Raw genomic sequence first — 17064 nt, 5'->3', positions numbered from 1 at the left:
CTTGACTTTTGCAGGCTAAAACTGGGGACTACTACAGCCAGGCGTCCAGGGAAATTCTGGTCATAGACTGGAGGTTCCGAATCGCTCACAAAGGGTCATGCTACAGACCCTTTGGCAGTGAGTGACTTTCCCCACGACCAGAAGTATTCCGGTTGAGAGAGCCAACAATTTACTCTGATGTCTGCTCTGGGTTTGACTCTTCGCCCCTCAATCCATCCCCATTCTGCATTATCCTGTCCTCACTTTGAGTCGCCAGAATTCAGGAGAAATGGAAAATAAAATGATGGCTGAGGCTCCTGTGGGGCCCGGGGCGTTGGTGGTCATTCTTGCTGTACCTGCGCCATACCTAATGTTTTGGGGGTTATTTGTATCCCATAACTTATAACGACTTATTGTCCCCACGTAAATTAGCAGGTTTAGGGAACAGGGCGAAGATGCTCCCGCGAAGTCCCCAGGCTTCGAGCACCCCTGGAAAACCCTGTTTAGCTCCCGCTAACCCCGTCTCTTCCGCCAGGGCCTACCCGCGCGGAGGCCCTCCAGGTCACGTGGCCACCGGGGGAGGGGAAGTGGGCGGCCTTCCCGCCGCCATCTTGCCGGCTTGGGGCGGAGCGTGCCGGACGCAGGTCGCGCGCTCCGCTTCCCCTCCCCTTGGCCTGCCTCGCTCAGGCTTCTGCGCTCCTCCCCACTTCTGGCTTCTGTGGCCGTTCCCTGAGTGGAGGAGCGGGGAGCCCCGGAGGGCGGGGGGGTGTGTCGGACGCGTGCTCGCGCGTCCAACCGCCAGCCGCGGCCGCGCGCTCGGCCGGGCCCCAGGGGCGGCGCGGGGCCGAGGGGAGGGGGCGGCTCCGGCTGCGGGGGCGGCGCGTGGCGGCCGTGGCGGCCGAGGCTGCAGCTGCAGCGGCGCATTGGGGCCCCGCGTCCAGGGGGCCCCAGGGTCGGAGCTGCTGCCGTGGCCGCTGCTGCCGGAGCCATGTACCGCAGCGGCGCCCGCTCCTCCGTCTCTTCGCACCGGCCTAAAGAGAGCGGCGGGGGCGGCCCGCGCACCGGCCGCAGCTCCGGCTCCTCCTCAGGCCCGGCTCGCCGCACCTCGCCGCCGCCCTCCGGCTCCTCCTCGTCGCGGAACGCTGCTCGGCGGCCCCGCTCGCCTTCAGGGCACCGCGGCCGCCGGGCCTCTCCGTCCCCGCCGCGGGGTCGCCGCGGCTCTCCGTCCCCGCCCCGCGGCCGCCGGGCCTCGCCTTCCCCGCCGCGGGGTCGTCGCGTTTCTCCCTCCCCGCCGCGGGCCCGTCGTGGCTCCCCATCGCCGCCGCGGGGCCGACGACTCTTCCCGCCGGGCTCGGCCGGTTTCCGAGGCAGCAGCCGGGGGGAGTCCCGCGCCGACTTCGCCCGGGACGGCCGCGGAGACCATCCAGGCGACAGCGGCAGCCGGGTAATCCCACCCCTCGACCGAGACTCCCTCTTTACCCTAGTCCCCTCACCCGGGCTTCCCGCCTCCAGAAACGCCCGCAGCACAGGCGCCCCGAGGCCTCCAGGCCAGAGTCCCAGGATCGAGGGCCCTCCATCCCCCCACGGGCTCCCTCAGCGACACCCGAACCTGGAGATTCCCTGTCAGCCCCGGGACCCCTTTTTGCACAATAACGGGCTCGGGACCCAAACGGGCGCCTGGTCGGGAGGCAGTGCACCGTTTCTGGAATAGGCTGTTTCTCTCACTCTAGGTGAGATGCGGAAAAGTTTGCCAGGGCGAGGGGAATGCCCTCCAAACCGTGTGCCTGGTACTTGTGCAGTTTCCTCAGAGTTCAGTGGTTTGGTATCCCCTTAGACCTGAGCTGCTCCAGAGGTTTTGGAAAAGAAGCTGGAATGTCTTTGTGGCCAGTTAGGGTTGCCTAAACCCCATCAGCATAGTCCCCTCAAGTGTAAACTCTTAGCAAACTGGAGGTGCTTCTCCGAAATGAACTGTGCGTCCACAGTCATTGTAATAAATGCCACCACTTACTGAGTTATGTGGCAGGATTATGCCTAGCCCTTCACTTTACACATTCTCTTTGAACAGTCACAGCCTTGTGAGCCGAGGCAGTGAAAATCGCGTTATTGACTAGCTGAGGTATTCAGAGAGGTTTGAGCAACTTACTGTCACATGGCTAAGAAGTGGTGTAGCTGTGATTCAATCCATATCTACCTGGTTCCTGGCACCCGTGATTTTCACGGTTTTGTTCTCCTGCTCAAGGAACAGAACATGAGGTTAAGAAGTTTAGGGGGGGGGGCTGTCCAGCTTAAGTTGGTAGACTGTGTGACTTTAGATCTCAGGGTTGTGAGTTCAAGCTCCAGGTTGTGTGGAGAGATTACTTAAAACATGAAATCTTTCTGTGTTTCTCTCCCTCTTTCTGTGTTTCTTTCTTCCCGCCTGCCTTTCTTAGAAGTAGGCTCCATGCCTAGTGTGGGTCTTGAACTCATGACCATGAGATCAAGAGTGCCGTGCTCCATCAACTGAGCCGTCCAGGTGCTCCCCCAAAATAAAATCTTAAAAAAAAAAAAAATAGATGTAATATTAACCTATAACCACCTCTGGCCTGGGGCTGGTGTTTTGGAATTTGTTTTTATTTTCAGTTCACCAATCTTTTTTTAAAAACCCAATGACAGAGTTTCTGTTTTCTTGGGTGAGGTGGGATTTCTAAAAATATTGGAGAGTACTCTAAGTACTCTGCTCATAGGTGGATTGACTTGTCACTATGCTGAGATTTTCATAGCTGAGCAGGTATAGTCTGAGGAATCAAGCATTTCTACAGAGGAAGCAAAGAAAGTTGACTACTACTTTCCATAACCTCTTTTTTCTCCAGTGCTTTAGGCTTTTCTGTCTCAGTAAAAGACCTCATCCGTTGCTCAGCCAGAAACAGTGATTGTCTCCCTTTTCCAAGTGCAGGCTGTCAGTCACTTCATCTAATTTGTCAGCTCTCACTCCAGGATACATTCCCCAAACTGTCCTCCTACCATCTCTCTATTCTAAGTCCTATTACTTCCCATCTGTTAGGATCCATTATATTCTTGTTACCACCCAGTTTATTCTGCACCCATCAATCAAAATCATTTTTTAAATTGTCATTATATACATTTGAGAAGTATTAATTAAGCATCTAGCATTTATTAGGCACTGTTTGGGGCACTGGGGTTACAACATGAACAGTCAAAAACCCCTGCCCTCATAGAGCTTATATTCTACCAGAGGGAGTCAGATAATAAATAAGATGGAGAAGTCAATTATTTTGGCATGTTAAATAGAACTAAGTACGAAGAACAAACAAGAACAGAGAAAGGAGTTAATACTTTTTAATAGGGTAGCCAGGGAAGGTCTGGGAAGGTGACTTTAACAAAGACCTGAAGGAGATGAGAGGATGAGCAATGCAAGCATCTAGAGGAAGAATGTAGTCAGATCATATCACTCTTGTGCTGGAAATCTTTCTGTGGCTTCTTACTGCACTAAGAATAAAATTCAAATTTCCTAACTGGCTTCTGCCTGTCTTCTGTCACTTTGCTGCAGTCACACTAGCTGCCTTTCTGTTACCCAGAACACACTAAGCGTATTACAGAGCTTTTTCTTTTTGCCTGAAACATCCTTCCATTTGTTTGCAGGGCTGACATCTCATCATTCAAGTGTAAAGTTAAATAGTATCACCTCAGGAAAGCCACCTTTAACCATTCTCTCTGAAGTAGCTCCTTTTCCCTAATCTCTTTCATGTTATCATGTTTTAATAATTTTCTAGCACTTTCCGCTATCAGAAGTACTTAAAAAAAAAAAAAAGTTTTTTGCTTGCTTGCTTCACTGTAATGAAGAGTGAGTGTATGTAGAGATTCTGAGGAGAGACTTAATTTACTCTTCTCGTCCCATGCCCAGTACTAGTAAATGAAAGAATGAAAGGGCACTGGTGGGGAGGGTTGGAAGTGTGGCCTTTCATCTACGAAAATGATTTGTTGGGGCACCTGGGTGGCTCAGTTTTTAAGCATCTGCCTTAAAGCTCGGGTCATGATTTCAAGGTCCTGGGATCAAGTCCCACATAGAACTCCCTGCTCAGCAGGAAGCTTCTTATCCCTTTCCCCATTCCTCCTGCTTGTGTTCCCTCTCTTGCTGTGTCTCTATGTCAAATTTTAAAAATCTTAAAAAAAAAAAAAAATTTTTAAATGTGCTTTATTCTGGGGATAAGATCTTACCATAGCCATTTCTCTCCGTGTTGGGCTACTTTATAACTAAGGAGGAGTACATTTTTGGGTATAGGGATGTCTTGATCCTATGGACTATTACATTATCTTTTACTTTTGTAGAGGCGCTCTCCTGGTCTGCGTTCTGACTCTTCTTTGGAACAGAGCTTAAGGATCACTGTTGGCAATGACCATTTCTGTGTTGGCATACCAGAACGGCGGCGGCTTAGTGATCGACTGGGGTCACCAGTGAATAATCTGGAAGACGTGGACAGGTAGGCTTCATGTGAGGAAGGTAGAAAAGTTGCTCTTTTCTGCATGATGTATATGAAAGAGTGGTGCCATCACTGAAGTTATGTCCTATATCCAGTACAAAGTACTGCATTGGAAAAGGCTTTCTGAGTGGGGATAGTATATTGATGTAGACTCTGTTGCTGAAAGAGTTATGTAGAAGACTTCAGAATGTCATCCTAGTCCATCTGGAAAGCTAAAGGGACATAAGCAGAGTTCCCCAGATTAAAAACAGTTGAGATGATAAGGATTCTAAGATACTGGAACTAGAATCCTTTCTACAAAGGAAAGTTCTGGACAAAATAGGAAATCTTTTAGTGGTATTGTTTTTCAGCTTGATCAGGGAAGGGCTTAGATAAATTTATGTCTAATGTATGTATCTAAATATGTGAGCATTAATGGAAAGTTAAAGGTCTTTAAAAATATTTAATTTCAGTTACTACTTTACAATTGTTGGAATGCTGAGGAAGGACAAACACACTCCACAAAGTGTAATAGGTCCCAGGTATTAGGAACTTAACTGTATATGGGAAGTAATCGCATTAGGTATGTCTCACCACAGGAAAGTAAATAAATAAGAATGGGAGTACAGGGAAAGCTCTCTTTCTGATTGCTGAGAGCCATGTCTCTTACAGTCTCTGCCCAGTATACTGGGAGTTTTCATAATGATGAGCAGTAGCAACAAATCAATGTGATAGTCTTTCAAACTGAGACTGTTCATGCAGTGGTACAATGAGCATAGGCAGACAGGTGGGGGACAACTGGGCAGGAAGTCTGAATACCAGTGCTACCCTTTGGTAATATTTTCTTCAAAGCCATAGTGGCAATTTGATGTGGCAAAGCAAGGCAGGACAGTTCTAGGTCATACAACATAAGCTTCTGAAGATAGGGCTTCAAGGTATGTAACTGTGTCCCTTCATTGAGGCAAAAGCCCTTGCCCTTCTGACTTTCTGTTTTGGGAGATGATTGAGTAGGTGGTGCATGGTGTGACTCTCTTCCTTCCTTGTTAAGGTTTTGAGGTAACTTTAGCATTTCCTCTTGTCAGTTCTAGGCTGTCACCTCCCCTTTCTATAAGCTTCGTTATGCACGTGTGCTTCAGAGAGCTAGTTGTCTTTTTTTAAGGTGTAAAAATTAAAATTTTCCTTTTAGGGAGTTTGGGACCCTAGTTTTCTTTTCAGAATCATGTGTTTCAGAGAGACAAGTCTATTTTAGAGAAAATGAGATGAAGGTTCTAAAAGGAGCTACCAGTGGGGCACGTGGCTGGGGCAGTTGGTAGAGCATACATCTCTTGATCTCATGGTTATGAGTTTGAGCCCCATGTTGGATGTAAAGATTATTTAAGGAAGAAGAATAGAAGGAGGTACCAGTCCATTATTTTGATGTTTGTTCTGTGTACTTTTGCTCAGTATGGTTTGTGTGGATAATTACGGTCTATTAAAATCGGGTCATAGGACCATTGGCATTCTCAGGATATCTCCTGACAGTGTGTCTAGTCTTCAGCCTGACCATTTCTAGGTCCAGGCCATTTTTATACTTTGTATGTAGGTGTTTTACATTTTTTCCTGGGCACACCTGGCTGGCTCAGTCAGGCATTCAACTCTTGTTCTTGAGGTTGTAAGTTCAAGCCCAATGTGGAATGTAGAGATTACCCAAAAATAAAATCTTTAAAGTTTTGGTGTTTTTTTTTTTAAGATTTTATTTATTTATTTGTCAGAGAAAGAACAAGAGAGCAAGCATAAGCAGGGAAAGCAGCAGGCAGAGGCAGAGGCAATCTCCCTACTGAGCAAGGATCCCGATGCGGGACTCCATTCCAAGGACAGTGGGATCATGACCTGAGCCAAAGGCAGATGCTTAACCGACTGAGTCACCCAGGCATCCAAAACAAAATCTTTAAAAATAAACAAACATTTTCCTGGGACTCTGGTATTCTTTCTCTTCCCTTACTGAATATATTAAACTTTATATCCAGTTTGGATTACAGCCAAATTGCCAGAGTTGTCTGCGTTCTCACCTTGGCATCCCTGTGTGTATTAATGTAACTTACTCTGGAAAGGGAACATGAACAGGTTGTATGAAAACAGTCAGCTTTTGAAGATTTGTGGATGTGAGGTCAGTGTCCCATGTTATCAAAGTACTCTGCACACACATTGTGTGTTCCATTCATGGAATTCTTAACCCTTCTTGCCCTAACATAGGTTGAAGGAGCAGGATTTTTTCCCTCCAGTTTGCCATAGGGAAAAGACAGAAGCACACAGTTTTCTTCCAGCATTTTGGGGAATCAGCAGAGGAAAAGAATGGGGTGTTTGGGCTCTGGAGGATCTTTTTCCTGTTTTTATCATATATATATTTTTAATAGCTTTATTGAGCCATAATTCACATACCATAAAATATGCCCATGTAAAGTTGTACAGTTCAGTGACTTTTAGTATATTCTTAGAGTTGTGAATTCACTACTGTGATCAGTTTTAGAATAGTTTTTTTACCTCTACTCTTAGCTATTTATTAGTTAACCCTACCACCTGCCCTAGCTTATCACTAATCTACTTTCTGCCTCTATAGATTTGCCAATTCTGGACATTTCGTATGTGACTTGCCTCTTTCACTTAGCATAATATTTTTCTTTTTTTTTTTTTAAGATTTTATTTATTTATTTGACAGAGAGTGAGATCACAAGTAGGCAGAAAGACAGGCAGAGAGAGAGGAGGAAGCAGACTCCCTGCTGAGCAGAGATCCTGATGCAGGGCTCAATCCCAGAACCCTGGGATCATGATCTGAGCTGAAGACAAAGGCTTTAACCCACTGAACCACCAGGTGCCCCAGCATAATATTTTTCAAGACTCACTCATGTAGTAGCATATAATAGTACTTCTTTCCTTTTTACTGCCTGCCTGTGGGTGTTTTGTTTATCCATTAATCAGTGATGAATGGATAGATAAATTTGGGTTGTTTCCATGATTTGGCTGTTGTGAATAATGCAGCTATGAACAATCAGTGTATAAACTTTTATGTGGATATATGTTATATTTCTTTTGACTGATACAGTGCAATTCATAAGTAGAAAAGTACAGAGAGGGAGCTCCCCTCTACTTGCTATATGAGATGCTGCCCAATTCATGAATAGCTTAATAATGCTAATTAAATCTTAAAAAAAAAAAAGTAGAATAGGACAGTGAGCCCTCATGTACTCATCACCTACATCCAACAGTCAATTTTTTAAATAGATAGACCTTATTTTAGAAAAGAGTTGGATTTAACTAAAGCTTTCAGAGATAGTGGGTCCCTGGACTATTCTGAGCTACAGGGTATGGTTACCTTTTTAGGGCTTACTTTTACTGCAGCTAATGCTTTCTCTTATCCTTTGGGAGACCTGGAAAAGGAGGACATGGACTTCTAATAAGCAACTTAATTTCTGCCCTGTATTTACATGATGGCTCATTCTTTAAACTGTTAATGTGCATTTTTTCATTGTGGGTTTTTTGTTTTGTTTTGTTTTGGGGTTTTTTTTGTTTTTGTTTTTGTTTGCCTCCTTTTGCTGGAGATTACAAGTCTGGACTGAGACTCTGGGAGGAGTCATCTCATTATTTCTGACTTCTTGATATATAGGGGTGGATTAGATCTTGAGCTGGTATGTCATTTGGTGTAATATGTAATAGTTTTAGTGTGGAGCTGAACATGGAAGTATGGATGAATTTGCCATTACCTGTGGAGCCTGTATCTTTCCCCCCTAAACTAATACAGTCAGAGTTTTCTATGGTAGATGGTAGCAGTGGAGCAACTCATGGACATTCTTCCCTGGAAATAGGTATGTTCATGGCCAACAAACCTATAGAGCAAAATGTTTTACTCTGGTTTGATTTCAGAATTCGTCCTTTGTTCAATCCCATTTTTTTCCCTATTTTATGCTATATTGAAAGCTCAAAATTCTCCTGATTCTTGGGGAGCAGGTGAGTTATAGGAACATGGATTCCCATGTGTGGCATTCTTTTAGTGGACGTGATAAAGTTTATCTTCAGTAGTCTTTCATAAGGTTATTTATAGCTATTACCCAGGTCTAAAGCAAAGACAGGACTGGTGAATAAGAAAAGGCCATTCTTTGATGTTCTGCTAACTCAGTCCCAGAGAAAGCAACTAAAATATCAAACAAAATGAAAGAAAAGCTAATTCTTAGAAACTTTCAAAAAATAAAGGTAGGTACTGGAAACTGTAGAAAACACCAGTGTGAATGGAATGTGAGTGACCTGTAAATTTTTCATTCAGATTATTTAAAAGTTGTATGCTCAGAGTGCTGGAGGATCTTTATTTCCACCTGTGATTAAATCAGAGCTTGTTTGGGGGGGAAGTAGAAGCTCTTTGACTACAGTACCCAAAAAGATTAGGACTATTGTGTGTAGTACAGAGCTCTGAACAGATGGGTATTCCAGCCTATATTTTTATCTTCATGCCACAAAGGTCCAAGACTGTATTATTTTTATGAAATAAAAATATATGGTGAGCCAAACAATCACATACTTTTTCCAGACCCAGGACTAGCAGGGTGCCTGAGGATATCCAAGCAAAGTAGAAAAGAGGGAATTAAACAGGCTGTGAAGGAATTTTATGGCTTTTAATATGTGAACTAGCAAAACAAAGCATTGGAGAACCTTCTAAAACTTGTGAGAAAATAAAGCCAGTTAGGTAGCTCAGTAGTTTAAAAAATTTTCCCTACAGTGAAACACTTCTTTTCCAAATGATATATAGAATTTTATGTCATAAACAGATAAAATTAGAGCTAGTACAGTTTCAGTGAGGTGGAAGACCCAGAGCCATGCAGGCTTTGCTTTTTTTCTTTCTTTTTTTTTTTTTTTTTTTTTAAGATTTTATTTATTTATTAGAGTGAGCACAAGCAAGGGGAGGGGAAGAGGGCAAGGGTGAGAAGCAGACCCCCCTCTGAGCATGGGGCCCAATGTAGGGCTGTATCCCAGAACCCTGAGCTGAAGTCACACACTTAACTGACTGAGCCACCCAGGTGCTGCCAGGGTGTGCTTTCTTAACATGTCTTTCTTTTAGGCACCTCCTGAGCAGTCTTTAGAATCTCTGTAGAACATAGCTTGAAAATCATTGATCTAGCCTGGTGTTCCTCAGATTTTAAAGTGCATACCTATAACCTGAAGATCCTATTAAAATGCAGATTCTGGTTCAGTAGGCCTGGATGGAGCCTGAAAGTTCACATTTCTAAAAAGTTCCTGGGTAATACAGATGCTGCTCATTCACACCACACTTTTGGTAATAAAGAGCTAGAATTTAAGCTAGTGTGGAGTTGTGTAATCCCAGGCTTTTTGTAATCTGGTAGTGGTATTTTCAGATCTCCCAAACCCTAGTGTGATAGTCTGCATCTCCAAAGTCTACTCAAAGAGATTAGCCTACGAGCTCTGTCCAGACAGACTAGTACTATCTCCCCTTGGTTAGAGGCTAAAGCTGCTTGTGTCCTGGAGAAAGGTAGAAGAAATGTTCCATGGGTTTGTTCTTGGGCTTCATGATTATTGTGTTTTGTCTTGAGTATTCTGTAGCCCCTTGCTTGAATGTCAGGCTCTTAGTCTTACCTGGTCTCACTGTTTCCAAGTCCATTGTATTCAGTGACGTTTGTCTCTTTCCTCAGGGATGACCTGACTGATGATTCTGTCTTCACTCGAAGTTCCCAGTGCTCTCGAGGTCTTGAACGATATATTTCTCGGGAGGAGGGACCTCTTAGTCCATTCTTAGGACAACTTGATGAGGACTACCGGACAAGAGAAACTTTCCTGCATCGTTCTGATTATAGTCCCCATATCGGTTGTCATGATGAGCTGTTGCGGGGAACAGAAAGGAATAGAGATAAACTCAAAGGCTCCTACTCCATAAGACCCGAGGAAAGGAGTCGGGAGGCCAAACGGCCCCGTTATGATGACACAGAGAAGATACACAGCATGGGAGGTGATCACTCAGGTTTTACATCAGGGACCCGCAACTATCGACAGCGTAGACGAAGCCCAAGCCCTAGGTTTCTAGATCCTGAGTTTCGAGAGCTGGACCTTGCCAGGCGAAAACGAGAGGAAGAGGAGGAACGAAGTAGGAGCTTGAGTCAGGAGCTGGTTGGAGTTGATGGTGGTGACAATAGCTGTCCAATTCCTGGACTATCAGGTGTCCTGACAGCATCGGAGCCGGGATATTCTTTACATCGGCCTGAGGAAGTATCTGTGATGCCCAAGAAGTCAATTCTGAAGAAACGGATTGAGGTGGACATGGAGCCTTCCATTCAGGTCTCTGCTGCATTTCTAGGGTCTCTTGCTAGTTCCTCTAATATCTTAAAACTTGGTTACTTTCTCAGGGGTATATGTTTCTAATGATATCTTTGTAATATATCCTGGAACAACCTTGTTAGGCTTATGAGCTGTATCTTCCAGGATTCTCCAAAGGAAACTGTAGGCCTACCAGTGCATCAGTAGAGGGCTTCTATTGTCATATGTTAGGCTTTCTAAATAAACATTTTTGGGTATTTATTGTAAGTTTTTTCTCTAAATTGGATAGCCATGTAGGAATCTTGGAATGTGGTTATCTTCGAAATTAAGTTTAAAGGCCAAAGATAGGAGATGATCTGAATTTTCCTCGTTTCTCTTTAGAGAGAAGACAGAATTTATGAGTGGTAGGACACTAGACCAGAAATCAGGAGATTCTGATTCTGGTCCCACAGCTGCCAACTTGCTGTGCGATTTTTAGGCAAGTCACCTCACCATTCTGGGCCTTGTTATTTTTTTTTCATCTGTGAAATGATGATCAGGCATGAGCACTAGTTTTTAGCTATTCTCTTAGGAGTTAGAGGTTTCTGAAGAAGTACCTAAGGGGGCATAAGGAAGGAAGGGAAGGCTGATCAGTTAGGGTTTCACAGTTTCCAGATCCCACTTGAACCAAAGCAGCTCCATTTTTATATGCCTTTTTTTCCTCTTTGAGGAAATATGAATATGAATCATATTCTTTGATAAGGGTTACAACAAATGGGCAAAAGTGAGAAGTCATGCTAGTCTACCTTGCTTCAGCAGAAGCATCTGGAGAGATGGAAACCCAAATCTTGAACCTGCCTAAGCATACTATACCTCGTTCCCCTATTAATTCAAGAAGAACAAAGTATTTAAGTATGTATTTCAATTATTAGTTTTCTGAGATTCTGCATCGAGGCTAAATCACTTAACGCTTGTCTTTGCAGCTTGAGAGTTTTTCCAGCAGTACCAGCTCCAGCCAGGATCACCCTGTCTACTCTGGTCACCCATCTCTTCCACTAAGTGGTGCTATTGCTGCTTATGCCTCCGAGATTGAAAACAAGGGGGCTATGGTAGAGACTACCCTAAAGGAACCTCAGGGCAACCTTTACCAATGGGGTCCTCTCCCTGGGATACCCAAAGACAACAGTCCTCTCAGAGAAAAGTTTGGAAGTTTTCTGTGCCACAAGGAGAAATTGAATATGAAGGCTGAGGGGCCTGAGCGACACACAGATTTCTTGCTGCCCCATGAGAGGGCTAGCCAGGATGGCAGTGGTTTTTCCCGCATTTTAAGCATGTTGGCAGACTCTACCAGTACACAGGAAAAAAGGCGCCGTAGTTTCCCTGATATCGAGGATGAGGAGAAATTTCTCTATGGGGATGAAGAAGAGGATTTAAAGGCCGAATCTCCACCAAAGCCCCTTGGGGGCTCTGAGAGTGAAGTCTTGAGACAGAAGGCAAGCTCCCTGCCCTCTTCAGCTCCAGCTGTAAAACTAGAATCAATAGAAGAGACCAATCCAGAATATGCCAAGATTCATGACTTGCTTAAGACCATAGGGCTGGATATTGGGGTAGCAGAGATTAGTAAACTGGCTGCCCGCACCCAGGAACGACTTCATGGCAAGAAACCATCACGTTCCTCAGCCGATCGCCGTTCATCAGTTGACCAGCACTTTTCAGCAGACCACTGTCCCTCAGTTGACCACCGTTTCTCAGCTGATCGGCACTCCTCAGATCCTCACAGACTGGAGAGCAGAGAGGCACACCATAGCAATACCCACTCCCCAGAAGTGTCCCATCCACATCCAGTCTCCCCTGTAGATCCTTACCTGCTCACAAAAAATAGCCCCCCGTTTCTAAAGTCTGACCATTCAGTGGGTCATATTGCAGGGCCAGAGGTAGTTGGCAGTGGTTTTCAGTCATCTGTGGCCGTCAGATGCATGTTACCATCAGCCCCGTCTGCCCCAATTAGACTTCCACATCCTGCTTCATTATCTCAGTTTCATATGCCAAGGGCATCTCAGTTTGCTGCAGCTCGGATACCTCCAAACTACCAGGGACCTGCCATTCCCCCTGCTTCCTTCGATGCCTATAGGCATTACATGGCATATGCAGCCTCTAGGTGGCCCATGTACCCTGCTTCTCAACCATCCAACCATTCTCTACCTGAACCACACAGGGTAATACCTGTTACCAAACAAGCTACTCGTAGCCGTCCCAATCTCCGTGTGATCCCCACTGTGACTCCTGATGAGCCCAAACAGGAGGAGTCAGTGCTAAGCTCAATTCCTACTGCTCAAGTGCCTGTCCAGGTGTCCATCCCATCACTCATAAGATACAATCCGGAGAAGATCTCTGATGAGAAGAACCGTGCTTCCCAGAAACAGAAGGTGAATATTAGCTTTGGCAACCTGTACCTGGGCCTTCCTATTTTAATGTAAATTGGTATTTGTCTTTTAGAGGGAGTAAGGTCCTTGAAGTTTTTGGAAGCTGCTGTCCTCACTCTAAGTAATGCATATACAACCTCCCCGCCCCTTTTTCTTATTAGGACTAAACTGAATTCTGGCCCTAGGTCCCACTGTAATTTTCTTGACTTCCTTTTTTTTTCTTTTGTAAGTGTCTCTATCAAAATTACTGGCCTTAGAACCCTATGGGTAGGACTTGAGAGCCTTGAAGTTTTCAATATGACCTCGTCAGGGAGCGAGGAACCAAAATTGGATTGGGTGAAGCAGAATCAGTAAACCTGTTTTCACCTTAATGAGTTTTGGATCTTTTTCCTATAGTGATTATGCAGGTTAAAAGCTAATACCTGGCTGTTGCTTGGTAATTAAACCCAAGAAATAAGTTTTGCTTGTTCTGATTTGTTTTAGAGTCCAGGAATAACACCACTTTTTTAATGACACTTTTAAAAAAAAAAATGGTCTTTATACTACAAAGTTCATTGTGTTCTCAGGTATAGGAAGGGAGCAGTGGCTGGGGTAATGATGTAACAATTCTAGGTGTTTGAAAACAGTAGGTAAAAATTACATAGGGATGAGGAATACAGAATAGCAGAAATTCAAATGGAAAAATTAATGCATTCCCTTAGTAACTAATAACTCATTTTGTTTAGGAACATTTTTAATGTAATATGTATAAATTTGTTTTGCTAGTAAAGTAATGAAAACATGAGGAGGAAAAAAAAAGAAAGGGAAAAAAATGAAGGGCCAGTCATTTTTTTTCTGGTTTAAAGGAAATGTAACTAATTCTTGGGAAGACAGAAATTAATTCTTAATACTCTAAACTCCAGAAAGAGAAGGATAGGTTCAATACAGACAAAACCCGAGACTGCACAGACACTTTGTAGACTGAATGCTTTCCTTTTACTACTCCTTCAAGAACCTAGCACTAAGTCAGGGCTGATAATACATGTGTTTTCCACACTAATCCATTATAGACAATCTGTATTTGCTTTTTCCATCAGGTAGTAGTAATACAGTTGAAACATTGTGGGCATTTGGCTATATGTACCCGGATTTGATTTGACTTGATTTGATTTATATACCTAGATTTTACATTTTCTCTAAAAATTACTTATTTGAGAGAAAGACCACAAGCAGGGAGGAGGGGCAGAGGCAGAGGGAGAAGCAAACTCCCCGCTGAGCAGGAAGCCCGATGTGGGACTCAATTCCAGGACCCTAGGATCATGACCTTAGCAGAAGGCAGACACTTGGACAACTGAGCCACTCAGGTGCTGTGGATTTTAGGTTTTCTTACTGTATGACCTTGGGTATGCTACTTAATCTTTCACAACCTCAGTTTTCTTACTGTAAAACAGATAATGTCATGAGGATTAAAGAAGGTATATGTAATGCACCTAACACAGTGTATCCCCTGTAACACTTATTAGCTCCCTTCTTGATGGTTCCCTTTGAGCTCAGAACCCCTGTCGAATAGTTGCTGTCAGTAGCTTTAGGTTACTATCAATAGTATAGCATTTCCTGGAGCACCTAGATGGCTCAGCCAGTTGAGCATCTGACTCTTGGTTTTGGGCCAGGTCATGATCTCAGGTGATGGGATTGAGCCCCTTGCTGGGATCTATGCTGTGGAGCCCGCTTGAGATTCTCTGTCTCCACCTCTCCATCTGACCCACCCCCACCCCAGGAAAAAATATATATAGTGCTTTGTGCATAAAAATAACCCTTTCTGGGCAATGTAGCTCTGAAGATGATAATTTTATTCTGGAATTTGGGTCAGAATGAAATATCACCTTTGATATAAAGTCAGAACTTTTGTGTGCAGACATTTGGATCCTTGGATTCTGATACCATCTAGCATAAAGACTGATGGAAGAGAGCAATAGAAAAGGGAGGATGTTGGAGGCTGAAGGATTTTATATTTTGCAGGTTATTGAAGAGAGGGAAAAGCTAAAGAGTGACCGGGAAGCTCGCCAAAAGAAGATGTACTACCTCAGGACTGAATTGGAGCGGCTTCATAAACAACAAGGTATCAGACACTCCTATGCATGACTGCCTTTTTGGAGTAACTTGAGTAGGAAACCCAGTTGAGCTGTGAGGACTCTCAGGTTCAGTGACCTGAAGCCTTAATTTTTAAAAAATTTTGACTTAATTGGACTTACAGAGAAGTTGCAATAAAATGTTACAATAATAGTGTAAAGAATTCTCAGGTAGTCTCTATGATTATCAGCATATTTACCATAGTTACCATGCCAATATGCCATATTTTACCATACCAAAAGCTCCATCCCTTTTTTCCTTTCAGTCTTTGTGTGTTTGGGGTGTGTGTGTGTGTGTGTGTGTGTGTGTGTGTGTGATTTTTCCTGAATTCCTTAAGAATAAGTTTACATACGATACTCCTTTACTCCTAAATACTTCATGGTGAAGATGAAGTGAACATACTCCTAACAACAAAGAATTCACTTGCATAACCATAGTACACTTTCCTAAATTAGGAAATTAACCAGAATGTAATACTAGTCTATTGATCTTACTTCTATTTCACTGGTTCCCCTAATAATGCCCTAAAGCAAAAGAAAATGCAAGATTATGCACAGCATTCAGTTGTCATGTTCTTTTACTCTCCTTTTTCTGTAACAGTTCCTCAATCTTTGTTTCATGACATTGACATTGTAGAAGAAAAGTCACATATTTGTAGAATGTCCTTTAATTTTGGTTTGCGTGATGTTTCCTTATGATTAAATTTAGGTTATGCGTTTTTGACAGGAACATCACAGAAGTGATGCTGTGTTCGTATCAGGTGTTGATTTCAGTCCCATTACTGGTGAGGTCAACTTTGATCATTTGGTTAAGGTGGTGTCTTCAAAGGTGTCTTCAGTGGAAAATTATTATTTTATCCTCTATAATTAGTAAGTAACTTATGGGAGAGATATTTATAGGAATAAATATTCAGTTACTCCTTAAATTTCCTCTTAATAGTTTTAGCATTCTTTGGTGATTCGTGCCTAAATCAGTTATTGTGATGGTTGTTAAATAGTGATTTTCTAATTTCATCATTTCCTTCTACTTTCATGGGTTGGTTTTCTCTCTGATGAAGAGCTTCCTGCCCATCCCTCTTCTCCCATTCATTGATCCATTTATGTTGGTGTGAATGCATGGACTCTTCATTCAACAAGTTATAATAATTTACTGTTGTTCATTTTCATTCCCAAATTGCCCCAGCTTTGGCCAATGGGAGCCCCTTTGAGTTGACTTCTGTGTCCTTTGATATGTCCGCATCATTTCTGAGTACTTGCTTCGGCACAAAAAGATGTTCCATGATGCCTCTTTGACTCCATCTCTTCATCTGTTCTTTTAGAAATTCACATACACACTGAGGAAAGAACATAACAAGGCTTCTAAATATTACAGCTTGATAGCATTGCAGAACAGAGGGAGAAGATACAGTTTCTTCTATGTAGGTTTAGACTGTTTTGGGATGAGAAATTTAGTTAGTGATCTGGTGAGGATTATTTCATGAGGACCTGCAGTTTGGAATAGGAGATAACATGAGGTAAACCTGAGGCAAAACCCAACACTCAATGCAAGTACTGGTGAAGGGTCCTTAAATCACCTAAAGTCAAAGATGTGACTGAATGTTTTTTAGCCTCTGAATAATACTTTGGTTTTCTGAAGAAGACTGCCACTGGATTCATAGTTTGGGTTTTGGGGTTTTTTTTTAAGAGTGATTTATTTATTTTAGAGGAAGTGAGAGCATGCCAGGAAGGGGCAAGGGAAGTGGGAGAGAGGTATTGAAGCAGACCGCAGACTGAGCAGGAAGCCTGATGCAAGGCTTGATCCCAGGACTCTGAGATCATGACCCAACT

At 43.6% G+C, this 17064-nt stretch overlaps 1 protein-coding gene across 2 annotated transcripts in view; it reads left to right on the top strand.

The window, feature by feature from the left end:
- The first annotated feature begins 815 nt into the window (after positions 1-815).
- ZNF318 (zinc finger protein 318) overlaps positions 816-17064 on the top strand; it is a 28786-nt gene continuing 12537 nt past the window's right edge. Inside the window, exons 1-5 of one of the 2 annotated variants that reach the window (XM_082733137.1) lie at positions 816-1423; positions 4306-4457; positions 10109-10748; positions 11690-13132; positions 15128-15227. In XM_082733137.1, the coding sequence (XP_082589263.1) occupies positions 968-1423; positions 4306-4457; positions 10109-10748; positions 11690-13132; positions 15128-15227 (2791 nt within the window). In that variant the 5' untranslated portion in view covers positions 816-967. The remainder of the gene's footprint in view (positions 1424-4305; positions 4458-10108; positions 10749-11689; positions 13133-15127; positions 15228-17064) is intronic. The other variant, XM_082733138.1, reaches the window with a different exon arrangement.

This window comes from Mustela nivalis, assembly GCF_964662115.1.
Source record: "Mustela nivalis genome assembly, chromosome: 5".
In the NCBI taxonomy this organism is placed as follows: domain Eukaryota; kingdom Metazoa; phylum Chordata; class Mammalia; order Carnivora; family Mustelidae; genus Mustela; species Mustela nivalis.
Note: the sequence above shows the minus strand (reverse complement) of the source record. Positions and strands in the feature narration are given on the sequence as shown.